General features: G+C 42.3%; 1 protein-coding gene across 2 annotated transcripts; it reads right to left on the reverse strand.

Moving 5' to 3' along the window:
- Positions 1-558: 558 nt before the first annotated feature.
- On the reverse strand, positions 559-27,484 carry kank3 (KN motif and ankyrin repeat domains 3). Of its 2 annotated transcripts, none has more exons than XM_076727221.1 (12): positions 27,401-27,484; positions 13,052-13,125; positions 11,578-11,666; positions 9,102-10,886; positions 8,764-8,866; positions 8,357-8,590; positions 8,036-8,126; positions 7,317-7,536; positions 6,827-6,972; positions 3,836-4,036; positions 2,042-2,143; positions 559-1,323 (listed from the first exon to the last, which is right to left on the reverse strand). In XM_076727221.1, the coding sequence occupies exons 3-12, from the start codon at positions 11,612-11,614 to the stop codon at positions 1,261-1,263; spliced, it is 2,982 nt and encodes a 993-aa protein (XP_076583336.1). In that variant the 5' UTR covers positions 11,615-11,666; positions 13,052-13,125; positions 27,401-27,484; the 3' UTR covers positions 559-1,260. The 2 variants fall into 2 exon arrangements, with proteins under 2 accessions (XP_076583336.1, XP_076583335.1); XM_076727220.1 differs by having other exon boundaries at positions 13,011-13,125.
- Between the last annotated feature and the right edge of the window lie 329 nt (positions 27,485-27,813).

Raw genomic sequence — 27,813 nt, forward strand, 5'->3', positions numbered from 1 at the left:
AACCTTAAATTACCGTAAGCCCCTGAAAATGCATGATGCATGATAAGAACTTTTACTTTGGGTAGTTCAAGTATAGTTTGCTGCTAATAATTTTGTACTTAATTCTTAAGATGTATCATTTTCAGCACAATCTATATGATGGCATTGCCTTTTTAAACAACATAGCCACAAACAAATCTTGGAATTACTTGTGTTTACTCATCTTTTTTTGGTCAATGTTCAAAATGTTGTCTGAATTGTCTTAATTCTAATTATCTCTGTTTCTAGAATTCAAGTGAATAATTCCATGTGTGTCTCTGTTCAGCCCAGGTAAGGATGTAATGCTACAATTAATTCACAGTAGGTTTGCTTAACTTAATGATCACTTAATATTCACTTGCACAAGCTGGCATGGTACTAGAAAAAAATTAGAAAACCTCTGTGTTTGTGTGTGTATAATATCAACACTGTTAAGGACTAGATTATTCTGTGCATAAGAACATCTTTATATGTTCCACCTTAACTCAGTGGAAACAATTATTATTTAAAAAAAATGTTTTTGCAGAAACAATTTGTTTTCATCCACTTTATGTAAATGTTTATTTCAGACATGAATATGTATATACAGTATATATTTATTTGTATGAACATACAATGCACAGACAGTTAGTGCAGATTATGAAGGTGAAGAGGTTCACAGATCAGTTAATCAAGGCAGGACAGAGGGGGAAAATTAGAGGGCAACACACACAAGCTGTGTCGTGTCATTTGATGTCCATATTACACACTGGACATGCAGACAGAAGTCAATCCAAGGAGCCAGTATGATACATTTTCTGCAGTGTTGACGCTGGGATTTACGATAAAACACTGAAGTATCTTGACATATATTGCTCTGTCAGTGTGTGCTTACGTAGAAAATAATTGGTGCATGTTTTTTGATGTGCATTATATGCCACCAGTGTGTGTGTTGCCCTTAACAGTAAAATATTAGTGGAGTGCAAATAATAAATGTCAGGTCTCATCTCCTGTCAGAGAAAAAACACTCACTGGAGACCTCATTTAGACATGCTAGGAGCTCATATAAGTCAAGTACATAATATAACCATTCACAACCTTTATGGAAAAATAATATTCTCGTATTAACATACTTATAAATGCAGGACATATGGCAATATATAAATAGATATATATTTAAGTAAAATTCCAGTGGAGCTTTTCACAGCTCAGATCCAGTTATGTTTTCTGGTCTTTGTGCATACACGAGCATCCATGACCCTGTCAGTCTGATGGCCAGGGCTTGTGGGGGCTGGTGGGGCTCCTTGGCTGGGCCTTCGGACTCCCCTGAATGACACAATGTGAAGAACAGGGTTGACTTTTAATTATACTGAAAGTACTCACCAGCACAAAATATTAAGCACAGTCACTCCTTTATTCCTGTTACTGGTATGTTAATTTAAAATGTACTTAAATTGCATTCACATTGTAATAATGGAAATATTTTAGTATTCATACAGAGTATTAGTAATATTACATTTTCTGCCCTTGAACAAAAAACATAATCCACAGGAGCTTAATAACACCTATAGGGGGCAGCAGTGCACCTTCAGACAGTGCTGCCCACACCCAAAAAAAATTTGGAGCTGCCTACTCACTTTAAATACAAGCAGCATTGCTCACTGTACAGTTATGTTGTGAGTGTGACAGCACCAGATTCAGCCGGCTTGCACCCTTTTTCTTCAGACTTAAAAGACTCTTCAGACTTAAAGTTGGTGACTTTCAAACCTTTCAGCTTGTGGCCCCAAAAATGAATTGAAAGAACCCCACTGCCATGTAAGAAGTAAACTCCAAATGTTGATACTTATTCTGTAATTCCTTCTGGGCTTCATTAAAACTTAAAGGAGACTTTGCCATAAGGTAGGCCAAATTTTGTTCAACTGTTTTTAATATGTCGTATTTTTCACGTCCCTTTAAAAGTTATAGTGCAGTCATTTTATTGGTCCAATTCACATACGACTACCCCATCTCCACAGACGAGGAGGTGGGAGGAGGGTGGACTCACCACAGCAGTCTGGGTCTTAGCATAGTTCATGTGGGCGTAGAGCAGCACAGCTGTGTCGTTGTGAGATGCCTCCAGCGCGATGGACAGAGCGTTGCTGCCATCCTACAGAAAGAGAGGGAGAAACAGTGAAAGTGAGTTAACTGACCCTGAAAACACCGGAAGTGTCTGACCAGAAGTGAGTGCTTTACACTTTGACATGGACCAGGTGATCAACATCACACACAGTGGTTCCTTTATTCCAGCTGTTTCCACACTACATGACCGTAACCTGTCTTGGTCTTGATGTGTTACATCACTCTTGTGATGGATGTTGTTACAACTCGTCCATTCAAATCAGTCACTGTCATGCTTCCTTGATTGGCTGGTAAACAACCAGAACATTCATCTGCCCTGTATCCTTTGCATTTCTTTGTGTTTGTAATAGTACTTTCCCTGCTATTACATCAGATATGTCAAGCAGGATAAAACATAAAGCTGCAGTCAGTAAGATCCTGTGGATTTAGCCTTATGCTAAGGAGTAATACATATGTCATGAAAACTCCACAGTTTGGTATGTAGGGTCACAGTTGAGTACGTTTTCAGTGTAGTGGATAGATTAACATAACCAAGCATGGCCTAGCTAACGGACAACAACTATTGTCTGAAATCTTGCACTTTGGCATCATACAGTATTTAGCTTATTCAACAGAAATTATTTCATTCAAGAGGCATACCGAATCAAAAAAAGAGGTGTATCCTTACATGTCTGGTTAAAAGAATGCATACAATGAAAAGCTGAACTAAATAAGGCTCATGAACAGCACTGTACATATAACCACACTGTGTCAGTTATTGTTTGTCAAGCTCTTATGTTTTCAGAAGACAGGGGAGTTGGGGGCTTTTCCAAATGTTTTCCATCCCCCCTGAGTCCATCTCTCAGTCCAGCTGTGCTACACTGAAACACAATCCAGGAGCTGCCTGCACTGAATAGCCAACGCATTCTGGTACAGATGTGAACTCTCAAATATCTGTCTGTCTGGCTTCTCTTCAAGCATCCAGACCAGTCCTCTGTAAAATCACTTTAAAACACATGGCTGTGCAGATTAAGCAAAACACAAAGCCAGAAATGTCACAAGCAGTGATGAGAAGAGTTTCGTTCCAGGGTAAGATTTCTGCTATTTTAGAAAAGTAAATGTTCCCACTCAAATTTGTAAGGTGATTTAAGTTGTCTGCCAAAATGATCAATCTTTTATAGTCTGGATCATTCAGTCAATAAGCAATCACTTATGAGCTTTTTCCACCTTTGACTATGAACTATGAACCAGTACTGCTATCTCGTGCATGGATTATGTGGTGAGGTATGCAGAGGACTCATGCAAGAGTCTGCAGGGCATTGTGTCTGAAATCTGCAAGTCTGCACTTCTGAACAGAGGAGTTGTGGCTTTTTAATTCTTCCCCTGGGGGCTTGTGAGAGGTCCAGTGATTGTGTTTCCTGTAAATGGCACTGATTTCAGCAGAAAGCAGAAGAAACTAATCTGATTGGGGCTCTTAAACGCTTGCTAATGAGGAAAAACACGAAAGAAGAGAAGAAAAAAAGAGGTGACAAGGGGGGGAAACTGCATAGACCTATTTCCCATGAGGAGTCGTTTCCTGAGTACAGATTAAGCTGAATCCCAGACGAGAAACTGTTCAGATGTTTTTAGCTGTCAGAGATCCAGCAGTTCACATGCACATCGAGCAGGCTTTGTCTGTAAGCTCAGGATAAGTAACTGAAAGTTTCCCGCGATGAGTGCATCAGCTGAATAAATGCCTTACATTATCAACAATGGATATGTCGCAACCAGGCTGTTCCAGAAGCAGTTTGACAATCTCAGCACGGCCATGTTCACTAGCACACATCAGAGCCGTGGATCCCTCGTCGTCCTGTACGTTAACATCGGCGCCGCACTCCAGCAGCGCACGCACCATCTCCTGCCGACCATGGCTAACAGCTAGCATCAGCGCAGTCTGGCCCGCCTGCAAAGATAAAGAATTATAAATGCCATTTCTTCAAAAGAGAATACAATTTTTTTAAGAGCATACCATAATGGCTGTTTATCAAATGATGAGAAAACTTTCATAGCTTGAGAAATATTCAAGAGAAATGACCACCTCCTAACAACACTGACTTACTGATACCAGTCTTATTGTTCCACTATCTGAAACAATGCGAATGAGGAGACTGTTGACTTTCTCTAAAGATGAACTATAAAAGGGGAGGAATTTTTGTACTTTATATGAATACAGATAAGGTTTGCTATGCACACATGCCTTTTCTGTTTGTCAGCACTACTTCATTTTTAAAGCTGAGTGATTTTGGCACAGCTCCTCTGAAACCAGTGTATCTGAAGTGCCGTGCTTAAGGACATTTCAGTTATTGTGCAGCAATGATTTATCAACCCAGAAAATTTCATTTTAGTTTCACTCCATATTTTTCCCCTGGTCATCCGTAGTGGCTCTCTGCATCCTCAGGGGGGCCCACCTCCCAGTTTTAGAACCACTGCCATAAACAGTGCCCGCCGTTGTGGGCCATGCACACATACGTATTCAAAAGCTAGGACATCAGCAGACTGGTATTCACCGTAAATGGGATCTGGTGTTGCAGCCCAGCACCACTCACTGAGCTACAGGGACTTTAGAAGTCACCCAGCCTTGAGAAAGTCTTGAACCAAATGTTCTCTGACGCAATGCAAAGGACAAGTGAGATCTAGAATCAGGACTGCGGTGCTAATCAATCAGTCTCTGCCACACATATAAAAAGTCTCAACAATGTGCCCTACAAGGTTAAAAAAGACTATTCTGTACTCAGGGTAAAATACTGTGCAACAGAAAATTAACTACTTCCTTGTTTGCAGTACAGCAACTACATCAGAAAACAATTGTCCAGTCAGAGCATGTAAGCCTCATTAGGGACCAGAGACTGTCGTTAGCATCACCGGAGGCCAAGTGTAATGTTGATGTTATAGTTGCTAAATCTCCTAGGTCACGTTCATTCGAATTTGGGGACAACATCATACATATTTTGAATAGGGAGCGTTTGAAAGGGTAACAGAGGTTATTTATGTAAATATAGAGAAATCATCCCTCAACACAGGAGAGGTTCTATGGCACCACTTATTCCCCACCTACAATGCTGTTCTTTCATCCCTTTTCAGGAGATTTAACAACTTTTTACAGTCGGCCTTGTGACAGCTTCAGCTACTGTAGACTACACTTGGCACTCAAATGACTCGACTGCCGTGACACAGCCAGGAGCACTAACAACCAGATGACTTTGATAATGACCCCACAAAGGTTAAGTACACCCCCACCAGTGGGAACTGAAGAAACTCCATGGATAAGAGGCCAAATGTTTTCAAGTCCAGTTGCCCTTGAGTCAACCCTCCTTGGATATATTAGAGGAAGTTTTGATGGCACTATATAGTGCATACATTTATGCACTCAGAATTCAAACCCTCAAATGAAATGGGGCTGGCAGACTTCAAGAAACAGAACGTGTAGCATTACAAGAAAAGCCATGGACGGACGTCATTCATTTTTATATCACTTTTACAAGCTACTGTTACTACCTCTGCAGGTGGTCTAGCTGATCACAATCTGCTGACTGCATCTCGATCAGAATCACAACATGCGTTTTTTTTCTTATACAGACACAATATCCAGGTACAGATTACATCAGTAAGTACATCATGGAGATTAAGAAAAGAGTTCCAAAAGCAGCGTAGGAATAAAAGATGGTGCACTGTCCCAAAGATCAAACTTAAAGTCATTAATTCAAAGGAAAAATCAAACAACTGCTTTCCACATCACTGAGCACATGACACCACAGTCCAAAAGCTAAACTTGAAACAAAACACAGCACAAAATAGTATGACTTAAATTCCTGACTCTAAAATTGCTTTGCGTGCCTCATGTTGTTACCCGCAGCAACAATAACAAGCAGCAGTAATTGGATTTATAGCCAGAGATGCTATAAATTCAGAGTCCTATGACTTGGCAGGGTGAGAGCCTGTCAGGCGCCGTGTCCAAACACATACACTACACAACCTGATTGGATGAAGCAGAGAGATAAAAGCACTCAAAATTCAACACATTCTCACGAATTTTATGTAAAGCTACACATTTCCCTTATCCAGTCATCTGGATCTGGATCAGTGTAGTACTTTATAACAACACCACAAATACTCCTAACACATCTCCCGTTCCAATAAACAGGGAACAAAGAACAATATTATCCCCCTTCTTCACAGAACTCTAATTTAATTCATTGAACAAAGTCAGCTGAGCCAGAATCGACTCTTAAGTGATAGAATGCTTCTGGTTGATGGAGCCAACTACAGATTCACACAAGCTCTCTGTGTTCTTTTTGGACACATGTTGGTCATTCACATTTCTCAGATGCTAGTTTTTTAACTAGAGATCATACAGATCTCTAGTTAAAAAAACTCAACTAAATAACTGCATATCAAATTAAATTGTGGCACAAATATTTTCGCATTACACAGCATGAGAACAAATGATCTCAATCTAACATTGAAACTTATTTGATTTCAGAATAAAAATGAAGTTTAATATTTTCTTTCAATTAACTTATTTTTCTTTTGAACAAGTGGGACCAATATACAAAAATGACTTACAAATGACAGGAATGACTGCAGTAATATGACATGGAAGGACTAAAAGAAAGTGGCTACAAGCAACACTCCAGAGTAAACAACACACGAGTGTTGTGTCTGGTACAATGGTGATCATGTGATTCAGACTTGCCTGGCTGGCCTTGGCGTTGACATTGCCCTGACCAAAGAGCTTCTTGACCACAACCATGTCCTCCTCCTCTTCCTTCACAGTAGAGAGTGCAGCCAGCATGATGGCCGTGTAGCCCGCCTTGTTCTGCTTATCCACGCTGCACACACCTGCAGGGAACATAAGCAAGTGCACAGATATACAGAACAATCATTGCGGTTAACATGTACATATAAAATTAATGATTTATTAGGTACACCTAGCTAAAACTAATGAGCAGAGGAACATCCGTTTTAAAAGCTGGTAAAACAATAATTCAAAAAAGACCACTAATGGAAGTGATGGAGCTCAGATATGAGGATCCTACTTTCTCCCCATTGGCTCGCAGACCTGGAGTCTCCAGAAATGAAGACCTCAGTTGGACCCTTCTCGAATACTTGCTTGGATTACTAGCTTGATTATTGTTGTAACCAGTTCAGTAACATTCAGTAGTGTGGATTATTCAGTCACTGACCTGTGTCCAGCAACAGCTCCACCACACCGAAGTTGGAGTGGGAGACGCTGTAGTGGAGTGCCGTGTTGCCATTGCCGTCAGTCATGTTGACCACGTGCTGCAACAGCACTGACGACACCTCAGAGAAAGCCATCAAGTAGTCTGAGACCCGTGAAGGCTGAGCCATCTTGGCACTAGAGATGCGGAACCACTCGAGCTGTACAGTGTGGCTGCTGGAGAGCTGAAGGTGAAGGTGGGAAGTCATATATTATCTTTAAGTATGTGTAAACAAGTCAGCAAAACAGAATCTGAAGCATATCCATCTCTAGACCAAATAAAGTTACATTTTACTACTAGTTCTAGTTTGTCACCCACAGTTTCTCATAGTTTGGTTAAAACAATTGTGTATATAGTGTATTTTGGCGAGTCAAATAGTTCAGAGCAGCCTGACTTTCCACTGAATGTCAAGGGAAGTCCTTTTTAGCATCTGTTGTTAAAGCCGACAATGATCCAGTTCCTTAGCCTTTTCTCAGTCTAGACTCCTCTGTTATTGTTACATGAAGTTCCTATTGTTTGTGATTGATGTTTGCAGGTGCTGGAAATATCCCTACACAATAACATACAGTCCCACAGCTTTCATCAACTTAATTATGATTTTGCATTACTCCAATAATGAAGTGGTGATGTTGAAATGTGCAACTCAGTGATAAAATGGTTTGAAGAAACATTCAGGAACGCACCACTTCCTTACTCTTCAGTGTTTTGATGTCATCGTTCAGGTGGTTCTTCAGGATGAGGCAGGCTTCACGCATTTTGGAGCTCAGCTCAAACCTGTAACAAAACTATTTACTGCTTTTTGCGCATAGTTTGTAATCTGCAGTACAGCTGTATGTGAATTTTACAATATACATGTTAATACAACATGATTAGCAGCCTTCACGCACACTACTCTTTCACCAGGAAACTATATTAACCCATTTTCTGTGGGCCTCTGAAACTGCATTTATCAATGTAGCAACTGACAAATAGCATTCTTTTATATAAAGAAACAACATACGTACTTCTCTTTGACAGCATCAGATGAATAATTTGTGGCTCTCAGGGTTTCCTCATCTGTGTCACTCTCATCCAGGTTCACGTTTCTCTCCTCCTCAGATGTTTCCTCCTCCAGAGCTGCCTCATCCTCCTCTGTGCTGTCCATGCACTCACCTTCTCCACTTTCTGCAGAAGAACTCCCATCTTCCTCCTCTTCTTCCTCATCTTCCTCTTCTTCTTCACTGGATGTAGACTCATACCTGGGAGACACAAACATTTGCTCGAAAACAAACAAACTTGTGCAGTTCACATTTTAGACACTTGGATGGCTCTGTGACCTGGTCAAAGTGTTATTTCCAGCCTCTAGACCACTGTCTGTCCTTATTTTATTTTTACTGCGGTAAAAAATAAAATTAAGTTTCATGTTACCAACCCTCCATTTAGAATGCCAACAAACTGCAGGCTCTTCTTGCCAGTGGTGCGATTCTCGCCGGAGTTACTCCCATCCTTCCTCTTCATGATTGATTTCAGCATACCTGTTACCATAAAGCAGATGGATCAAACAATTGTTCAAAGTACAGCCGAGAAATGCATACTTCACACATGAGACATGAGACAACTAAATTTTGTCTTTCCATTGAAACTGCTTTATAAAACCAATTAGCCAAATGTTTTTCAGAAAGTTGCATTCCCACTCATTTTTCTGTGTTAATATTTCATATCAAACTTAAACTCTACAGTAAAGACAAATACCTCTCTCTAAGATCTCACCTGTCTTGGTGTTGCTGGGTACAGTCTTCTCTCCTTGGTCTTCTTCTGTCTTGTCAGCCATACCGACCACTTCTTCTTCTAGTGAGACCTTGTATTCAGCAATCGTCAACTGTCTCTTCTTTAGCACTTTCGGCTCCATTTTCTCTTCAAACATGTTCTGCCATTGGCACCCAGTGCTGACTACTGCAACAGGAGCTGGTTCCACTAAGGCATCAGTCTGAGTGCTTTGTTCAATCTGATCTGCTGTTAAACTCTCACCTACACATGCATTGCTGACCTCAGGACAGCACAGAACTGCAGCATGCTTTACTGTAGGAGGCAATGTCTCTACCTGCACATTCGCTGTGTCTGGTTTTACAAGGACCCCCTTCTCAAATGTGACTTTGGAGGTTTTCTCCTCCAGCTGGGCTTTTAGGGTCACCATGTCTTTGTCAGCCACACTCAACCGGTCCTCTAGAGCCACAATGGACTCCTGCTGGAATTTGATGGTGTCCTGTAAGGTGTCGATCTCCCGCTGTGACTCACACGTCAGTCCAAGTAGTGACTCCATAACCCAAACCTCAGCCTCTTCTGTCTCCACTCTGGCCTGTATTCCCATCTCATGAACCAGAGGGTCCTCTGTTCCAGTGCCTTTCTCACAAACATTTACCCTGGTGCCCTCAGAAGCATCTTTCACACCCTGGCTGTAGTAGAAAATAACAGAGTCCATTGGCATGTCGTCCCCAACAGCCACTGATTTCTTCTCAACAACAGATGCTTTTTCTGGAGCTTTTATGAAACCTTTTGCCGAAGGATCTGTAGCTTTCTCTTCCTTCCCCTCAAATTTCTCAGTAAGCCTTTTCAGCTCACCTGATTTTCCAAGGCCTTTATGTCCAGGTGAGGTTGGTGCAGTCAGTCGACTGTGGACACTGTGGTGAGTTTGAAGGGTCTCTATGGTTTGGGTTGAAGACTCTGTGGATGGTTGCTTCTTCTGGGCCATCTCTATGGCTACTTTCTTCTCCTGCAGGGCCAACAGGAGCATGTCTTTCTCTGCACGAAGCGTGGCCACCTCTTTCTCAAGTGCAGGAACACCCTTTACCCTCTCTTCCATCTCCTTCAGCTGTTTCAAGGCTGTAGCCATCTGCTCTCTAACTGTCTGCAGCTGGCTGGGTGGGATTGGAGTCATTGTGGTGCCAGCAGCTGGAGTGCTGAGCCCAGAGGTTTGAGGACTGGGTTTAGTCCAGCTACTCTGCAGAGGCTGAGTGGATGGAGAGGGTAAGAGTTGTTTGGGAGGATCTGCAAGCTGGAAGCGCCCACCATTCTGGTGCTGGTGGCTGGTTTGTTCTTGTTGTAGCCGCCGGCTGGTTTCCAGTAGAGTCCGCTCAACTCTAAGGTTGCGCTGTGGTGGAGGGGGTGGCACCTTGGCCCCAGCAGAGAGAGGAGGAACACTAAGGAGGGTCACAGGGGACAGACAGAGCCCTTCGCAGGGTGCTGACCCAAGGCGGTTGCGTGGTGGTGGTGGTGGAGGACCTCTGCCATCCTCACTGGCTGGGGATGCCAGAGACTCCGTGGATGTCCAGCCACTGGTGCGGCCCCCCACACCTGGGCTCCTCTGGGAGAGTTTGAGCCCTCGGCCAGAGCGCCGGGAGCTGACAGGTGCCCGACGGAGATTGTGCCCACTTTCTATCTCTTCTACATATTTGAGGAAGTCCAGATCCAGCTGGAACCCATAAGGAGTCTGGACGGAGTAGGAGCCAGGCTGGTCAGCCTCCTCCTGACTGGAGTATATGAATGGAGAGCCCAGATCTGAAGGAGAAAGGACATGAAACTGGACAATATGACAACATGCTCTGGAGTTTCATTGTAAACAAACATAAGTTATGTTTACATTCAGTCCTTTGCTCTCAAACACATTGTGTGTATACTTGACGTCTAACCATGTTAATGTCTTTCCTTATTCATAAAACACTGCAGGCAAAGACAAAGCTCAAATCAAAATATTACTTCTTCACAAAAGAGCAGAGATAATAATACTCGTGTTGTAATGTAAACCAGTGTAAAAATTTGGGAAGTATACCATGTATGTGCCTTAGTGTTGACACAGTACCTATTATAGTCAATATACAGAACAGTTGCATCAGTGTCATCGTATATTGGAGCTGGTTAAGGTGTCTGATCTGTGGTGTTTACAGTACAAGCGTCACAAGGACACATCAAACGGTTTCAAAAATATTTTGTTTCCTGTGGTTAACAGCATTGTGATACCATCTGAACCATGTCAGTGTGGTAAACTCCACAAACCTGCTACTGGCAGGCAGAAACTAATTATCTGATTTATTGCCGCTTGGGAAAGGCTACAGCGCACTGAAAGAACAATGAGAGAGAAGCCCAAATATGTATACTTTCACAGTCAAAAAAAAAAAAAAACACGAAGAAGAAGAAAAAAGAATATTAGGTGGAAAAACAAAAACAATGGCATATCAATGCATTTTCTTACCAGGCAGCTTTGGGTTCACTTGCACCGACTGAGTCATTTTTTTCAGGACCAGGACCTTTCAGCACACACAGCTTCAAATCAATACCTGGCTAAAGAAAACACAGTGACAGGAACGCATTTGTCACGACTGTACTTAGAACAAGAGGAAGGAAAAGGATATAACTACTAAAACACTGCACGGTAGCTTGGTATAAACACCAGCACAAGTCCTTCATGTGTTACCTACTGACTGTCAACAAGTCTGTTGATTTTATATTAACTTATTTTTCTATAGGAGTCAAAATCACATGCTCTAAATGGTGGCTCTCCTGTGACCATGTTTTTGTTAATAGGAGACAGCTTCACACAACTAACAACTAAAAGAATATAACTTGTTCACAACCCACTTGGCTCCTTGCTCTCACTTAAATGGCGGATATATATGCTTCTTTATAGGGGGTGTAAACTTACTACAAAGTGCGGAAACGCCTGAAGAAGTGTGTTTTCTTATGGCTCGTTAGCATGTGTGACAGCCTGTGACTGAGTTCAAAAGAAGGTGAATTCCCTTCTCTCACAGATAAAGAGGTTTTGTTAAATGGGTCTCTTGTTTGCTTTTCTTCTTGAGGTGTTGAAGGACGTTGAGCCTGACATCATCTGTACTTCAGTGTGTGTATCTGTGTGTGTGTTTCTGCTTTCCACGTTACTCTTGTGGTTGCTTGAGCTGTCAAATGATCTGTATACAAGAACTTCAACGTTTTTTAAGAGTGAGAGTTGTTGTAAGTCACAAACAGTACAAGATTTTGCCTAAAATTCAAATGTAAGTTTTTGTGTTTGCATAGAAACTTCTGGCACAGAGTGAAGCTAGCAGTCAGCGGAAACACCTCAGAACAAAGTCAACAACAAAGAGCTGAACTGTGTCCAAAAACCACAAGACAGCTGCTCTGTTAACAACAGCGTCACACCATCCACCTCTACTGAAAAACCACAGGATCCTTCTCACCACAAGACCGCTAAAATCTGCCACACAAACTGCTTCACTGGGAAATCTTTCCTTTTGGCAGAACGTGCATTCATTCAGACACGTCGGACAGCAAAACTCCAAGGGGACTGAGTGCACTGTGAAACATCTCAATGTTAAAAGTAATGAGACTTAAAAAAAAAAATCAACATGGGAAAAACTTTTTTTTCTTTTTTTTTTTTTGCTTAAACTGTCTCAATAAAGCTGAGGGCTTAGTACCTTTGGCTGATCACATTAACAACCTGGTTCTTCTGTTTGTTCCAAACAAGACAGGAAATATAAAACACTTCCTGTGCTTCAGGAAAAGAGCTACCAGTGATCAAGACTTCCTACAGCAAGTGGAAAACTGCATACAGTGGATACTTGATGCTCTGGATCATGGTGTAACACTAACAGAGAAAAGAAGGAAGCATCAACTTAAATACGACAGACTAACCTCAGTGAATGCTGTTGTGTTGTGTCAGAGGAGACGTTTACCTCTCTCAGCCGCTCAGTGAGAGATTCATGCAGCTGGATTCAGGTCGGTTCCCTCCTCCCTGCTCCACACAGCCCTGAGAGAGAGACACAGGCCATCAGATCTGTCCTAACACTCACAATCATCACAGAGCAGAGGCACATCAACAGTACTATACAGCGTATTACAGGCTGTGCTGGCCGACATACATATTTGTCACAATTTGTCACCCATGTGTCCACAGAGTGAACCTGGAGTCCAGAACTATGTTTTATAGAAATCAGAGTATTTTACATGATGTGACAAGAGAGGTAGTTGGGTTCGAGAAGCCAGCTGAGGGAGCAGATATGAAAAAGCCTTGATTCTAGACAACAGGACACTTGGACAAGGTGTATATCCACCTGCCCCACCACAAACCTCACAACCACAGGTGTGTTTATAAAGAAGATTCGAGGGCTTGCTGTCTTTGCAGGTGTTTCCAACATAAAACTCTTTTTAGTGCAAATCTCAGTTTCTTCTTTGAAACAAAGAGAATCTGTGCAACACAAAACACAGACACACACTGTCTTTGAAATATGGAAGGACAGTAATTTGTACCCCACACACAAAATCTCAGGTACCTGCAGTCATTCAATTTGTTACATATATCCTCTTGTAGCAGTACACGCGCGCGCGCGCACACACACACACACACACACACACACACACACACACACACACACACACACACAGATGTGTTTTCCAGCAGCCTCAGGCACATTCCTAACACATGCTGTTGCAACACGCAGGCCGTCCTTCTGGCTGACTGACTACTGATAACCTATAAACACACACACACATCATCTGTCAGCTCAGGCAGCAGCCGATAGTTTATTGTCGAAGTTAAGACCGCAATATTCAGGAAGACAGACAGAATTACCACAAGTTATATTATGGGTCATATTGGACTAAATGGATTGATTGAAATAATGAGTTGAAAGGAAAGAGACGGATTCTTCTGTACTGATAACGAGGTTTCTGCTCAGTGTCTTCTTGTCAGCTTCAACTCTGTTTCTCCTCATGTCAGGTTCTACTCTCAGGTCAAACCACAGTAAGTGATGCTGCGGCGGTCAAATCAATCACACACGACTCATACAAATGTGAAGGTTTGCAAGGACGTGACCTCACCTTGTTGGTTTACTTTGGTCCAAACCACATCGAGGTAGTTTACTGTACTTTGAGTTTCTGCATGGAGTTTGTTTAGGATCAAATACTAAACTAACCAGAGGTTATAAGCAAGTCACATGACTCAAAGGTGGGTTTGTTTATTGCAATATATAATTCTGACTGTATGAATGAGAAGAGATTTTGAAGTTGAAACAAATCTGCCGTCAGTTTATGTATCTTTGCCTCATTGTGTGCACTCTTCTGGAACAGGCAGGCTGGATTACCCTCAAACACTCAGTAGAATTTGTGTATGAAGTGGTCTTTGTATAGCTCCAATACAGCTGGGACATGGTTTATATCAGTGACAACAAATTATGTGTCTTTAAAGATAAAACAAAGGGCTCATGTTTTTCTGGGCAGTTGACAGTGTGACTTCATAATTGGCGCTCAGAAACACAGGGAACCATGTTTCATGACGTCAGTTGTGACTGTATGCAGGCACTTACTCGAGGCACTATATCATTCACATTTTAATAGTGACACCAAATTTAACATGATAAATAATGCCAAGTACATGTGCTGACGAGCTTTAGCTGGATGTGTGCTGCAGATCATCGAACAATAACACGTCTGAACTCAGATCAGAAATGCTGGAGGTTTGGGAACAATCACAGTGCAAAGACGTTGTAAACATATAGCGGTCTTCCTCCACTAACAAGCCGACTGAAGAGAAAAGACATTATGGACCAAATTATGAATAAGAGGGAAAGTTCACAATGTGACCAAACCAGCATGTCACCCAGTTTGGTTGAAGCAAGATGAACAGGATAACTAAAGCAACAGAAACACCAGGAGGACGAACATGAGCTCCAACTCACTTCACATTTGCAGCTCTGAAAACAGCCTGTATACATCCATGAGCTTTGGCTTCTCGTGGTGGAGTCGACATGGATGATGAATTACAGCTGTTGCTAACCTTGTTGTTTATGCTAGCAACTGTTGTGCCGTTAAATTCTGCATTTTCTCACGTGAAAACACCAAACACTGACACACACACGGTGTACATGAATGGTCATGTGATCATGTTTTCAGGTGTGTTCGTCTCTGCTCTACTCTCTCTTCTATTCATTTTTTCATTCATCTTTATTCTTCATTTACGCTCCATATTTCGTTTCTTTTCTCCTCTTCCCTTCTTTCTTTCTCACCTCTTCATTTCCACTCTTCACCTCCACCCTCCTCACATGACTCTTTTCCCCTCGCTCCCACACACACACACACACACACACACACACACACACACACGCTTCCCCCAGCTCCTCTCAAGTGTTGCTGTTTTTCTCTGATTTGATGACAGACAGCAAATTACAGAGAAGCTGCATTCCTTCCCTCTACACCCCGAATCCTGAGCAGCTGAGAGCCACGCTGTCAAGTCTCTGGCTCTCTCTCTCACACACACACACAAACCACTGAGTGCCAGCGCTCATAATAACACTCACACAAGCCAAAAACAAAATTACAAAAATGCTCATAAACACATAAACATCAGCGCACACACGCAGCAACACAGTGCAAACTTGCGAAACATATGAGCATCTATATTCACACAAACATCCAAAAATACACACACACAAGCAGAGTCACAGGATCCTGTAGTCAGACAACGATGTTCACAGCTACAGATTGTGGTCATACCAACCTAATTTAAGTGAATGCCTGGAGAGGTTCTATTGTGAACAGATGAACCTCATTGTTCTTCAGAACTGACTGAACAGCCAGAGACGTCTGGATTTCCATGGCTACAAATTACTCCATTCAGTTTTAAAGCAAAGATGCGATCATAACTGCAGCAGCTCACACCCAAAAGTGTAAAATAGAGCCAGAGCTCAGTGAAGCAACTGCATGACTGAGGTGAAATCATATTACAGTCATGTGTTCACAAAGTGGTGAACCTCTCTCCATCCTCGCTTGTGAACATCTGAGCCTTTCCAGGATGCCTCTTTCATACCCAATCATGATACTATCACCTGTTACCAATCAACCTGTTTACCTGTGGAATGTTCCAAACAGGTGTTTCTGGATCATTCCACATCTTTCCCAGTCTTAAGTTGCTCCTGTCCCAACATATTTAAAACTTGGTGCAGCATCAAATTCAGAATATATTTACAAATATTTACAAAAATCAATGAAGCTAAAGAGGTAAAACATTAAATATGTTGTCTTTGTTCTGTTTTCAAGTGAGTATATTATATGAAGTGTTTTTTCCCCTCTGGTTCAGCAGAGACATGTGACGAGAGGAGGAGGACCAGAGCAGACTCATGGCTGAGGAGAGGGCTGGGTTGTCCTGCATTCAGTCCACTTCATGGAAGAGGAAATGTTGTGCTGGTTGGAGGCTCGGAGCCATATTTTCAAACAGTGACCTCATCCCCCGCCACCCTTTTCCCGAGAAGAGCCACAGAGAGAAAGAGGCTCGATCAGACAGATGAGGGGGGACTGAAAGCCAACATCCTCTCTCACTGACAGCAACTTTAACTCTCCGACTGCTTTACATGAGAAAAACCCATTCAGAAATCTGCACATACACCCACACACACACATAGAAACAGACATAAAAACCTCAAATACAGGCCCCCACCTCTATATGAATACCACACATACCCACCAGGATTAGTTGTGAGGACATTCCCTGATCTCATTTTCAGTCTCATCCTCTAACAGTTTTAGAACTGAAAGGATTTCTAAATTAGCTGATCAAAGAGAACTTTATTGGCAACAATTTAGATAATGGATATAATCGTTTGTTAAGACAGCAAACATGTTAAACATCTGCTGGTTCCAGCTTCTCAAATTTGAGGATTTACCTCTTTTCACTGTTTTGGATCACAGTAAATTGAATATTTTAGGGTTTTGAACTGTTCAAAAGCAAAAAAGTGACAGTGGAACTAAACTAATCAAATAATGCAAGAAACTGCTCAATAGATCAATTGACAGTGACAGCAGTCATCAGTTGCAGCCATAAACAATTTACTCATTATAACAAGATTTCATTTATTGAACTATGAAGCTTTCTGCCTTTAACAAATTCAATCTCACCTCAAGATCCGTTTAGTAGCTTTTCTGGAGATTTTAAATGTGATTCTGTTCTGTTGAGTAACTGTTCATCCGCAGATGAACAGTTACTCAATGAACCTGGAGCTCACATCATTTTCTCAACTTCTCAAGAAGCCAAGAAGTGGTCAGAAAAATGGAAACGTCAACATCCATGGTTCCATGACAGCTGGTAACAATGATCCTGAATGAAAATCATGTGATCGAAAGCTCCTACATGGACCTTTGGATGAGATTATTGTGCAACTTGTGTTTCAAAGTTCAAGAACGAACTTTGAACCTCAACTTATCGTTTGACACAGGAAACAGTATCTCAGCTGTGTCTGACTCTCATCCCAGTTAATCTTAAACCAAAAACCAACTGCTAATCCTGAACTTAATCTCTTATAGAAGCGAGGAGAAGATTTCTTTCATGTCTTTATCCTTGTGAGGACATTTAGGCCTAATAGAAATATAGAAATACAAACACACACACACACACACACACACACACACACACACACACAGAGAAGGGCCTCTCTGCTGCTGGGATAAATCTGCAGTTTCCTGAAGGGAAGCCCACTACTCCCCCAATAAATCCCCCTCATCAGTATACACACACAACCCCTTCATGCCCTTGTAGGAGACCTCCCATTGTCTCCCTGTAGGAACTGGGGGAGTGAGGGGGGGTCCTGCCAGGAAACCCATCGGGCCGTCCTGAAAGCTGCTTCCTGAAGGCAGCAGGAAAACACCGGAGAGAAGACAAGCAGAAACTGAGAGCTGAATAAATAGAGCCAGTGTGACACACACACACACACACACACACACACACACACATACAGCAGCATCCTGCAGCTGAGGCCGACATCACATGATGCATCACACTGAGGTTAGATAACATGTTATCAGTTTGGGCTGTGGACTCGAGTGTTTAAGTGTGTGTGTGTGTGTGTGTGTGTGTGTGTGTATGTGTCCGCTGAAGCTCACACACACAGTAACAGCCTGTCACCTCTCAGGATTCTGCCATCACGACGCCGTTTCCTGTCCCCCAACTCTTCAGCTTACTGTAAATCACTCACTAGCGTCTTGTACGTCTCCAGAACAAAAATCTATGTTTTCAGGTTGACTTCAAACATCACATGCGTCCTGCCTCCCCTCCCTCTTCCTTCCAGATTCTCCAGCAAAAACAATCAGCCACATTCAGCCTCCACAATGAGGCATTATGCCTCTTTGGTGGCGACGCTGTTTTCAAAAAGTTTTGTGAGGCCTCGTTGTTTTCTCCACGCCGGCCCCCCCTCCCGGCTGCCTTCTCCAGACTGTTTTCAGGTTCAAAATGTCACAAAGTCAATTGAATGAAGTGGCTGGGGAAGTCCGACACTTGGTGAGCTTTGAGAAGAGGGGTCTGGCAGCAGAGCGCTACAGGCTCCCACAGTGGATGTGAAGATGCTGAGGAGCAGCTGCTCAGATTTAAAGTCTGCCATAAAGCTTCTCATGAAAGATAAAAGGAGGCCCCAGTGAACGGATGCCAACGTCTGCTAGCACCAAATCCACGAACAAACTGCCTGACGAGAACTGTTCTTCATGATACGCTCCCAGCCGACATCAGGCAGATTACAAACAGACCCTCGTTCAAAACGTCACCGAAGCATCCGCTCATGAGTCTCACCCAGATGTTTCGTTGTTGCTGTTTTTGACCCTTGTTTGATTTTTTTATGCTGTATGACAGTTTTTGTGTCCACTGTCGGAGGCTTCTGTGACAGCTTCCTCCGTACAGTCAGTTCACTTGTTTACTGATCTCTGTCTTATATTGTGCTTTTGACACAATGTGACTTTGATTGTTGTCTTTTTTATTGTTCCTGTTTCACATGGACCCCAGGTACAGCTAGCAGCCACTTTGTGGAAAAAAATGGAGATCCAAATAAAGAATAAGCAGAAAAACATCCGGTCCATCCTTCTCTGTCAGGTCTGCCTGTTTTCCTGCTTTCATCAGTGGTTTTCTTCTCGCGATGGTCACACTGAAATACCATTTCATTCCATTTTTAATTTCAGAATTCATTCACTCTGACATTGCGTGCATGTTATCAAATTTCCTGTTCAGAGGAGGGTATTTTGTTTTGTTTTGTTTTGTTTTGGCCTAACCAACTAATCAGTTGTGACTTGTCAAGATCATTTTTGCAGCGTCCAGTCAGCTGAGGCTGAGACAGTCCCATGGCCGACGGCTGGCTGCCCCTCCCTTAAACAAAGCAGGCCTCACAAATCCAGTTTTCCCCAATTAGCCAGTTTCCAGCTCTGATGTCACGTTGCATTTTGGACTACCTTGTTTTTCCTCTATGGTGAGACACAAACTCTGCAGGCCTGCTTCAGCACAACGAAGTGAACCTTTGGAGAAGCCGTTTTTTAAATTCATATTTGGCTCAAATCTCAGCAGCCTGAACTGAATTTTCCATCTCAACTGTATAAATTTGTCTTTTTTCTCATTTCCTTTTTCTCTAATCACTTCAGCTCTTCTGTGTTTTCTTGCCAAGCAAATAACTAAAATAAAGCAGTGTGAGTCTCTCTAAGCTGACCTAGATATCAGGTCCACAGATTTGTGTTTAAAAGGAGACCGTGACCCATTTGTCTCTTTCACAACAGTAGCAATGAGTCTCCAGATGTTTGATTCTCATAACTACAGAACAAGACCAGATGTCAGCCGCTGCTGCTTTCTGCCCAGAAACAACTGAAATATGTGTCTATTATCATGTTATTTCCTTCACTGGTGGAAATTATACCAGTTCAGCCTCTCTTTGATGGAGAGGCCCGGTGTAATGACAAGGCACTGGATGTATGTGGGTCTTTGAAACGCTTTGAAATCTCTCCCAAAGCTCCTGAGAACACACCTTCCTCACCATGGAGCTGCTCCTGTGGAAAATACATGTTTGCGGGCTCTAATTCAGTTTTCCATCATGCACTGATTCAGTTAGCTTCTCAGATTTGGGCCAGTCACCAGTCCTGTAGTCGCACTGAGAGGAAACTTGATGTTTGCCTGGCATGACAAAAGTGAAATCAACATATCGACGCTGAGAATCTGCTAAGCGACTACATCTAAATTGCAATTGAGACTCCTTTCATTAAGCCTTCGTCTGTTACTTTATTTAATGAATTTATCCTTCTCCCACTTTCTAATGAGAAACCCTTTGTAAAGGATTTAGAAGTTACTGATGCTTCACTTGCCACGTTTCCATCCAAATGTAATGCAAATTTTAACCAAATTTTCAGAAAAACTGGCTAAAGAAAGTACAAATTTAAGTTTTTTTTTTTATTCACTCCCCAATATTAGGAGGTGGTTCATCAAGGTAAGCAGTATGCAATGCTACAAGTTCCAGTCCAAATTCAAATGGCAGAAATGAACGTAGAAATCATGACGGAAATATGGCAACTATGTTATGATGTGCTGTGGTAACATCTGAGGTGGGGACAAGAACGTGGAACCAGCATTTTCCTAAAAACAACTGAATGCTTTACAAAATGGCTCATATAGATGTAAAACGGGGATAAAATGGAGATATAAAAGGTAGTTTTCATCCTGTGTGGCTGCAGTGGGAACCCAACACAGCAGCGTTGGAACCTTTTCTTATGACTTCATAGGGCAGGAGTGCTTTCCACGGGCACCTCAACGCTAAACACAACATTTGTTCCATTATGAGCCAGTGGACAGAGGTGATCTCTGTGCTGCGACGAGTTCAGGAAACCAGTTTGAAACTGGAGTACAAGGGCTCGCTCTGATGGTGCCCTCAGAGAGGTTTCTCAGGCGCTAGACTGGAAGGCAGCAGCAGTGAAGAGAAAGATCGAATTCAACCACAAACTCAAAGTTCTCTCCCTTGTGTGACACACAGCACTTTCATTGTTCAATCCAAAAATAAAAATCGGGTTCAAAGGTTTGTGGCAGCACAGTGACATGCAGTAAGTGTTTCTAAAAGCAGCCGTGGTTTGGTTCTTCCTCAGAGAAGCGGTCACTTTTGACAGAGTTAGAATTTGACCTTTCTGGTGCTCGAGCCACAAGAGTCTGGTCAGTCTTGAAACCGGTCTGCCACTTTCACCATGAAGCATAAGACATAAATCATGATCAGTGTCTGCAAGAAAAAACAAATTCACCAACAACTGGATAGTTTGGTGTTTACCCAGCCTGATGTTAGTGCACAGAGCTTGATGAGTGTCTCTTTGCCAACCTCTGCCAGTACTTGAGCTGACGTGGGTATTTTTAGACCTGTGTTTTTTCATTCAGCTTCTCGAGCAGTGGGGAGCCGCGTCTGATTGGACCACAGCAGAAGACCACGCTGACGATCCTGCAAACTCACACAGTAGTCCTGTTTTGTTTACCTGTGTGCTTCACAGACACCAGAAGACGTGACCGGTGGCTCGTAGGCAAATGGGTTGAACGTGAACGAGTGGAAACAACCGACAGACCACTGATGGAGATTCAAGATACGGCCATTGGTGTAACATTATATATTGTAATTTGCAACAAAGGCTGGTGATCTTCTATAATTTTCTTAATGGAGCAGATCCTGTGAAACCAACATGGAATTGGTCCTACTGACGAATATTGTTTGTGTAGCTAAAGGCTGATTTATCTTATTTTCCTTAGTGTCATGGAGCCTGATGTGAGAGCTGACTGTTGATCCACTCAGTGAAATGACATTTTGTTCATTTTACTGTCCTATTACAGCCATCAGTAAAACTACAGACCACATGATGGTCTGTGAAGTATTTCCTTATCTGGAGATCGACACCGGTTCTCCCCTTATGAAGACTTACCGTTATTAACTCATTATCTCAAGATAAAATGAACGTGATTCTGAGATGTTCTTTTTTAAAAAGGTCTTCGTCTCAAATGATCAAACACTACGGTCACAACTGGAATATCTCATTAGTTCGAGATAATTGAGTATTGCTGAGACGTCTGTCAAGTAATCCTGTTGTTGCTGATTGAATTCATTCAAAGGCCAAGATGATGGATTCATGATTAAAATGATCAGACATGGACAGACAACCAAATTCAACCTTATCACATTTAACTGGCTCAGTTAGATTTCTACAAAACCACGAGACGACAATTAAACTCAAACTCAATCTTCAGAAATTGAAACTCCAAAAACACCTTCATTGTTTTCTTGAGTTGTACAAGTCATGACCTCAAGACTAACAGGGCAAATAAAATTATGAGCAACAGAGCCCCTCTTGAACTTCACCAAGAAAAGACAGAAACGTTTTCCTGAGACCACACAGCAACGCTCTCAGCACAGCAGCCTTCGTTTGACCATTAAATATTTGTTTAATTCCTATTTATTTTATTCTGCTGTGAGCAGTGCACTTCCTGTCCAGCTACCCAGCTTGAAGTCGACTCTGGAGCCATTGTTTTAAAATAACTGAACAAAAAAAAAAAACAAAAAAAAGGTAAACTAAGAAAAAAAAGTCTAATAAACAAGTTTTTCCTAAAAACTAAAGCTACGTGCAGGACACTTGCAGCTGCTTCTCTCAAACACTTCTGATGAGCTTTTCCTCCTTTCAAGGGCAATTTGGAGAGCCGCTCCAATCACACGATCTGCCGTGAAGCTGAAAGTGGCAATTTCCATTTCCAAAGCCTGAATGCCTGCTAATTATGATGAAAGCCTTCTGGTCCCGGCTTCAATGCAGCCCTGACACTTAAAACTAATTGTTGCCTCAGACCTTTAAAATCATAAACAAACCACAGACTTTCATAGAGCGGAGAATGAATATGCTCAAACTGTCCTGGAATCGCTGCTGGGATTGCCATCAGTGGATATCAGTTTAACATTTAATAACAAATAAACAGCTGGTTCAAGCTTCCTCCTTGAACCAATAAACAAGGGCTCTGAACTTTAACTGGAAGTGCTGGGCTGCTTTCAGACTGACGTAGGCAGCCCCGTCAGTCACATGAATGAGGCCAGTCCAGCAACCAGCAGTGGAAGAAGTATACAGAAATACACTGAAAAGTACTCCTATTGTTTGTCCAGATGGAGCTAATTTTAACTGATTTCTATACTGTTGGGTAATCTGTCATAACGCTGCTTCACTGATCACATGTTCAAATTTCAATCTGAAAAGTAAACCTGCCATTTACCTCCCATTGAGTCCCTGCCGCCTCTGAAAGAAACTAAATGCAACGCTGCAACCGCTGAATGAACAGAATGGGAAACAGTTGCAATATTTCCTTCTCAAATGTTCTAGAGTGGAAGTACAAAGTAGCAGAAAATGGAAATACTTAAGTATAGCACAAGTACCACAAAACTGCACTAAAGTACATGAATTGAGTACACTTAATTACCGTCCAGCACTTCCGGTGATGCAGTGGGGGGGTCTACACTGAGGGCTCAGCCAAATCAATACAGGGACGTCCGAAACGCTGCATTGGCCAATCAAACGCATGCAAGCACACGTTCCCGGTCCTTTTGTAACAACAGCCCATGTCTGTTTACCTCGTTTGACAAAGGACATAACTGGCGCTGTGATAAGTTTCCAGAGTTGTTGGTATTACAGAGCTGTGCAGTGTTTGGGTGTCTGATAAGCCTTCATAAGCATTAATCTGTGAGTCCAACTCTACTTCCTTCACGTTCTGTTGACTCACGGCTACCTGAAACAACACGCCCCCACCAACGCTGCACCATTGCAAAGCAGGCTGTTACAGAATTAACTTTGTGGAAGAGGGAGACAGTGACTGAGCTCAGAGTGGAGGCTTGTCGCCATTAAATCCTAATACGTTTGTTCTTCTGGACCATAAACCAACATACTACCTGTGAGAACATGCCGATTTTGTTTCTGACTGTAGTTCCCTGAAGTCAGCTTAAGGCTGGCGAGTCCAGGTTTCTCTTTCCTTACTGCATTAAATTACTGCAGTGAACTGAATAACTCACAGACTTGAGGCGCTAAAATTAAAGCCACTCGTAATAGAGCTAAAAATACGACGGCATGTATTTTATCAAGCGGCAGCACTCGTGAGGACGAGCACAGATCCAAACATAATTCAGTTTTCATGTAACACGCCGGCCTCCCTCTGTTCCAAGGTGCACACAAGGCAAGAAGGCACCGACCAGGAGCAACGTTTATATGAAAGAAAAAGTGACACGGCAGGTATCAGAGTGTAACACTGACCCAACAACACCTCGAACTAAACTTACAGAGAGTCTATTTTTGAGGCGGCAGCCGTAAGTCAAACCCCAGGGTCCTGTTGCAGGAAGCCAGTTTGGCCCGAGAGAGCGCAGACGGTTGTTATGAGATTAACACTAATTTAAAGGACCGTCACGGCACAAGTTTCTGTTTACCGCCTCATTTCATCCTTGTACAGTAGACTGTCATGTGCTTATCAATTAGGGAAATATTTGGTATTTTTTTCGGTGCCTTACTTATTTTTCAAAAACACACGAAGGAAAAAAACTTTTATTTCTGTCTAAAGGGGACGTTCAACAAAAAGGCCTCGACATCCTGACATTTCTCATAAATATTTATTGTTTTTCTTCCCGTGATTATTCCCAAACCCGTCAATAGACCGCCCCCCCTTCTCTCCACGCCACCGTTGAATCATTTAATCTGTCTTTTCTGAAACCCTGAAGTGTGAACACACACGACATGTACGGGCAGTGGTTCTACTTCTACTCACCCCCACGTGTTTTCTAAAGGTGAATCACTGTGGCCACAAACTGCAGTCTAACAGTCAGTCACTGCTCAGCGTTCATGAGCACAGGTGAGGACTGCATCAACAGAAGCTCTACCTCCCCCGGTCTCTGGTCCACCTGCACCACCGCTGGAGCCACATCCATCTTTTCTCACTCATAAATCGTAAAGTAGCGGCGGTAGCTTCCTTTAGAGAAAACCTTCCACTCTACCTGCAGACACACCTTATCACCAGAGACAACAACGCTATTGGACAATTCTGTAAAACCCCTGTAATCCAGGGTTTCAGCGACAGTGTTTGCTAAAGGTATACTATGCAGGATTTTCCTAAAAAAAAATGTATAGACTCATACAAAAGTAATCCTCTCAATTACTGCTTACGACCACCTACAAGTGTGTGTGGGGCATTTTCCTGCAGAAAATCTGCTCTGTCTGTATTTTCTTAGTTGCTTCTTATTTTGCTGTGTTCAGAGTCGTTCAGAACAACCTTTTTCTATGTGACTATCACTGCCTTTAGGTTGGTACAGCAACTCATTAGCAAACTGTTGCTTACTGACACATCCTGCAGTGATGGAGCGACGTTGTCCTTCATTTTGTTTCTCTCCACCTGCTGAATAGTACATCCACTCTCTTTTAGCTCTATGTTTGGTCTCCACCGACCCCCGAGGGGAATATCTGGCTCTTTAGCTGGGAAATGCTCCACTGTGTTCACGGTGTCTGTCGGCCGTTTGGTGCTGAGCAGGTGAGTGTACAGAGAGTTTGTGAAGCCTTTTCACTGAAAACAGCTGCCTGCTGCAACCACACAGCTACACGATGAGCTGAAGCTCCATAAAGCTGAGCGGAGCTGAAGATTCGGGTGACAACTCTCTCTAAGTTCATCACTATAAGCAACCTCTTTCACATCGTCATCATTTCATACATTGCTAATATTGATCGCAGCCATTTTACGCTTAGGCAGCGAAACACTTATTTAAGGTCTACTTCCTGCTTTAGCGCTGGAGGTGGAGGCTGCGGGTTCATCCAAAAAGAAGATAACACCTGACACCTCAGTTTCAGCAATACAGCCAACAAACCAGATCCTTTAGCAATGCCAAAGCTCGACAGTCCATCGTGTTAAACGTACTCCAGGAGTCTCGATGTAAGGCTATGATCTCCTGCGTTTCCCACAATCCACCTCCACAATGCCCAGGGAAGGGGAGGGAGCACATTTTAGTCAGATTTCGACTTCTTCTTCCCTGCATTATTGCTTTTTGATGCTTCGGATTGTTCACTGTATATGTGTCAAATCAGACTTCAGACTTCACTGCAGCTTCTAGAAATATCTGGACGTGACCTTTTCTGCAGGTCGCGGTCCATCAGATGAAACATGACCGGCAGCAGAGACACGTCTGCTGAGACACTGCGACTGAGGCAACATCTGAACATCCAACAGCACAGACGAAAAGCGCTGACATGATGCACAGAGTAATAACAGACACGAGACCAGCCAGAGGAGGGGCTCAACACTTCTGACAATCGAGGGAGGGGGGGATTTCCATCCATTGTAGCAGCCTCACCCACAACACTATTTGAGTAAATAAAAGATATTTCTTCTATATCTGCTCTACATCTACAAGCAAGTGCTGGAGGGGCGAAGCAAAACAGGAGAGAGGAAGGAGACAAAGAACGAGCAGGATTTACTGTTCAACCCACAAAGTGAAAGGAATCAAATGAAGAGAGAGAAAAGGAAGGAGGAGAAGACGTGCACTGATTTGGTTTAGTGGAGTCGAGGAGCAACGATCAAACACACAACATTATGTCTAAATCTGCTGGAAAGATCCATCTCTGAGAGTATAGATCAAATAGATGGTTCTGATCACACAATCACACCCAACACCAGTTTTAAGACATTTTAAGGGTAGAAAAGGACCATTAGGTGATTCTTAAAAAAGCAATAATGTAATATTTGATATCTTTTTATCAACAGGGTCCAAAATAAATATTTATAATAATATTAGAAAAAAGAACCATATTAGCAGTTATAGGAGTGACAACGTCTTAGAGTCACTTTTCAGGTCTATAAAAAGTCTTAATGGGCAAAGTATGAAATCCTGAATGACTCTGAAAATCTAAAGTTTAAGTCTTTATTGAGATGTTTAATGGTTTGGAAACATTCATGGTTTAAAAGGCTACAGGCCTAAAGCACAACGAGACTACACACTCACTACAGGTAGACACTCAAAGTCCTTAAAAGCTTTCTGTGCATCAGAAACATCTTTTTACAAGTGTGTGGAGAGTATTTGTTGCAGGCGCTGCAGAGACAATAACATTAGCTGTAATCAATAATTCAGCCCAACGCTTTGAAACAGCTCCCAACTGAAACACAAGCAGGCTAAATGGTTTTGTAGTTTGTTCACAGTCGATCAATCGGGCAATAACAAGCTAATCAATACGTATCAATATGTTAACAGATCCCTCGGGCTGTTTCTTACCTTCTGGCTTCTCTCCGTCCAGTCACACTGAGACTGACATGACTCTCCAAGAAGGTAAGAAAAGTTTGGGAGGAGAAGAAAAAAGAAAAAGAAAAAAAAAACTCTCTGACAGCTGTCAAGTTACATAAAATGGAAAAAACGTATTCCGTGTTTGGATTTCAAAATAAAACGCCAACTACGCCAAACCAACTAGTTGCATTGTTTTGTTTTGTTTTTGTTTGTTTGTTGGGCGGCAACTAACAGGTATGAGCATGACAATATTTTGTATTCTTTTCTATGCTGTAAGATATTATATATTATAAAGGTTTGCTTTGTATCACATTTTACATCCCATACTATAAAATACATTGTGTTCATATGTTTACCTGTTTTATTGTCATGCATTGTATTGTATTTCTATTATATTTCTATAT

Source organism: Chaetodon auriga, chromosome 3 (assembly GCF_051107435.1).
Source record: "Chaetodon auriga isolate fChaAug3 chromosome 3, fChaAug3.hap1, whole genome shotgun sequence".
NCBI classification, from domain to species: domain Eukaryota; kingdom Metazoa; phylum Chordata; class Actinopteri; order Chaetodontiformes; family Chaetodontidae; genus Chaetodon; species Chaetodon auriga.

What these genes read in the sequence shown, in the direction of transcription:
- kank3 (XM_076727221.1), bottom strand. Translation starts at nt 11,614, where the DNA reads ATGACTCAGTCGGTGCAAGTGAACCCAAAGCTGCCTG. An exon ending in GTTGGCATTCTAAATGGAGG is followed by an intron (nt 8,591 to 8,763) that starts GTTGGTAACATG and finishes TGTGTCTCCCAG; the next exon opens with GTATGAGTCTACATCCAGTG. An exon ending in TCAACGCCAAGGCCAGCCAG is followed by an intron (nt 4,037 to 6,826) that starts GCAAGTCTGAAT and finishes TTATCTTTGCAG; the next exon opens with GCGGGCCAGACTGCGCTGAT.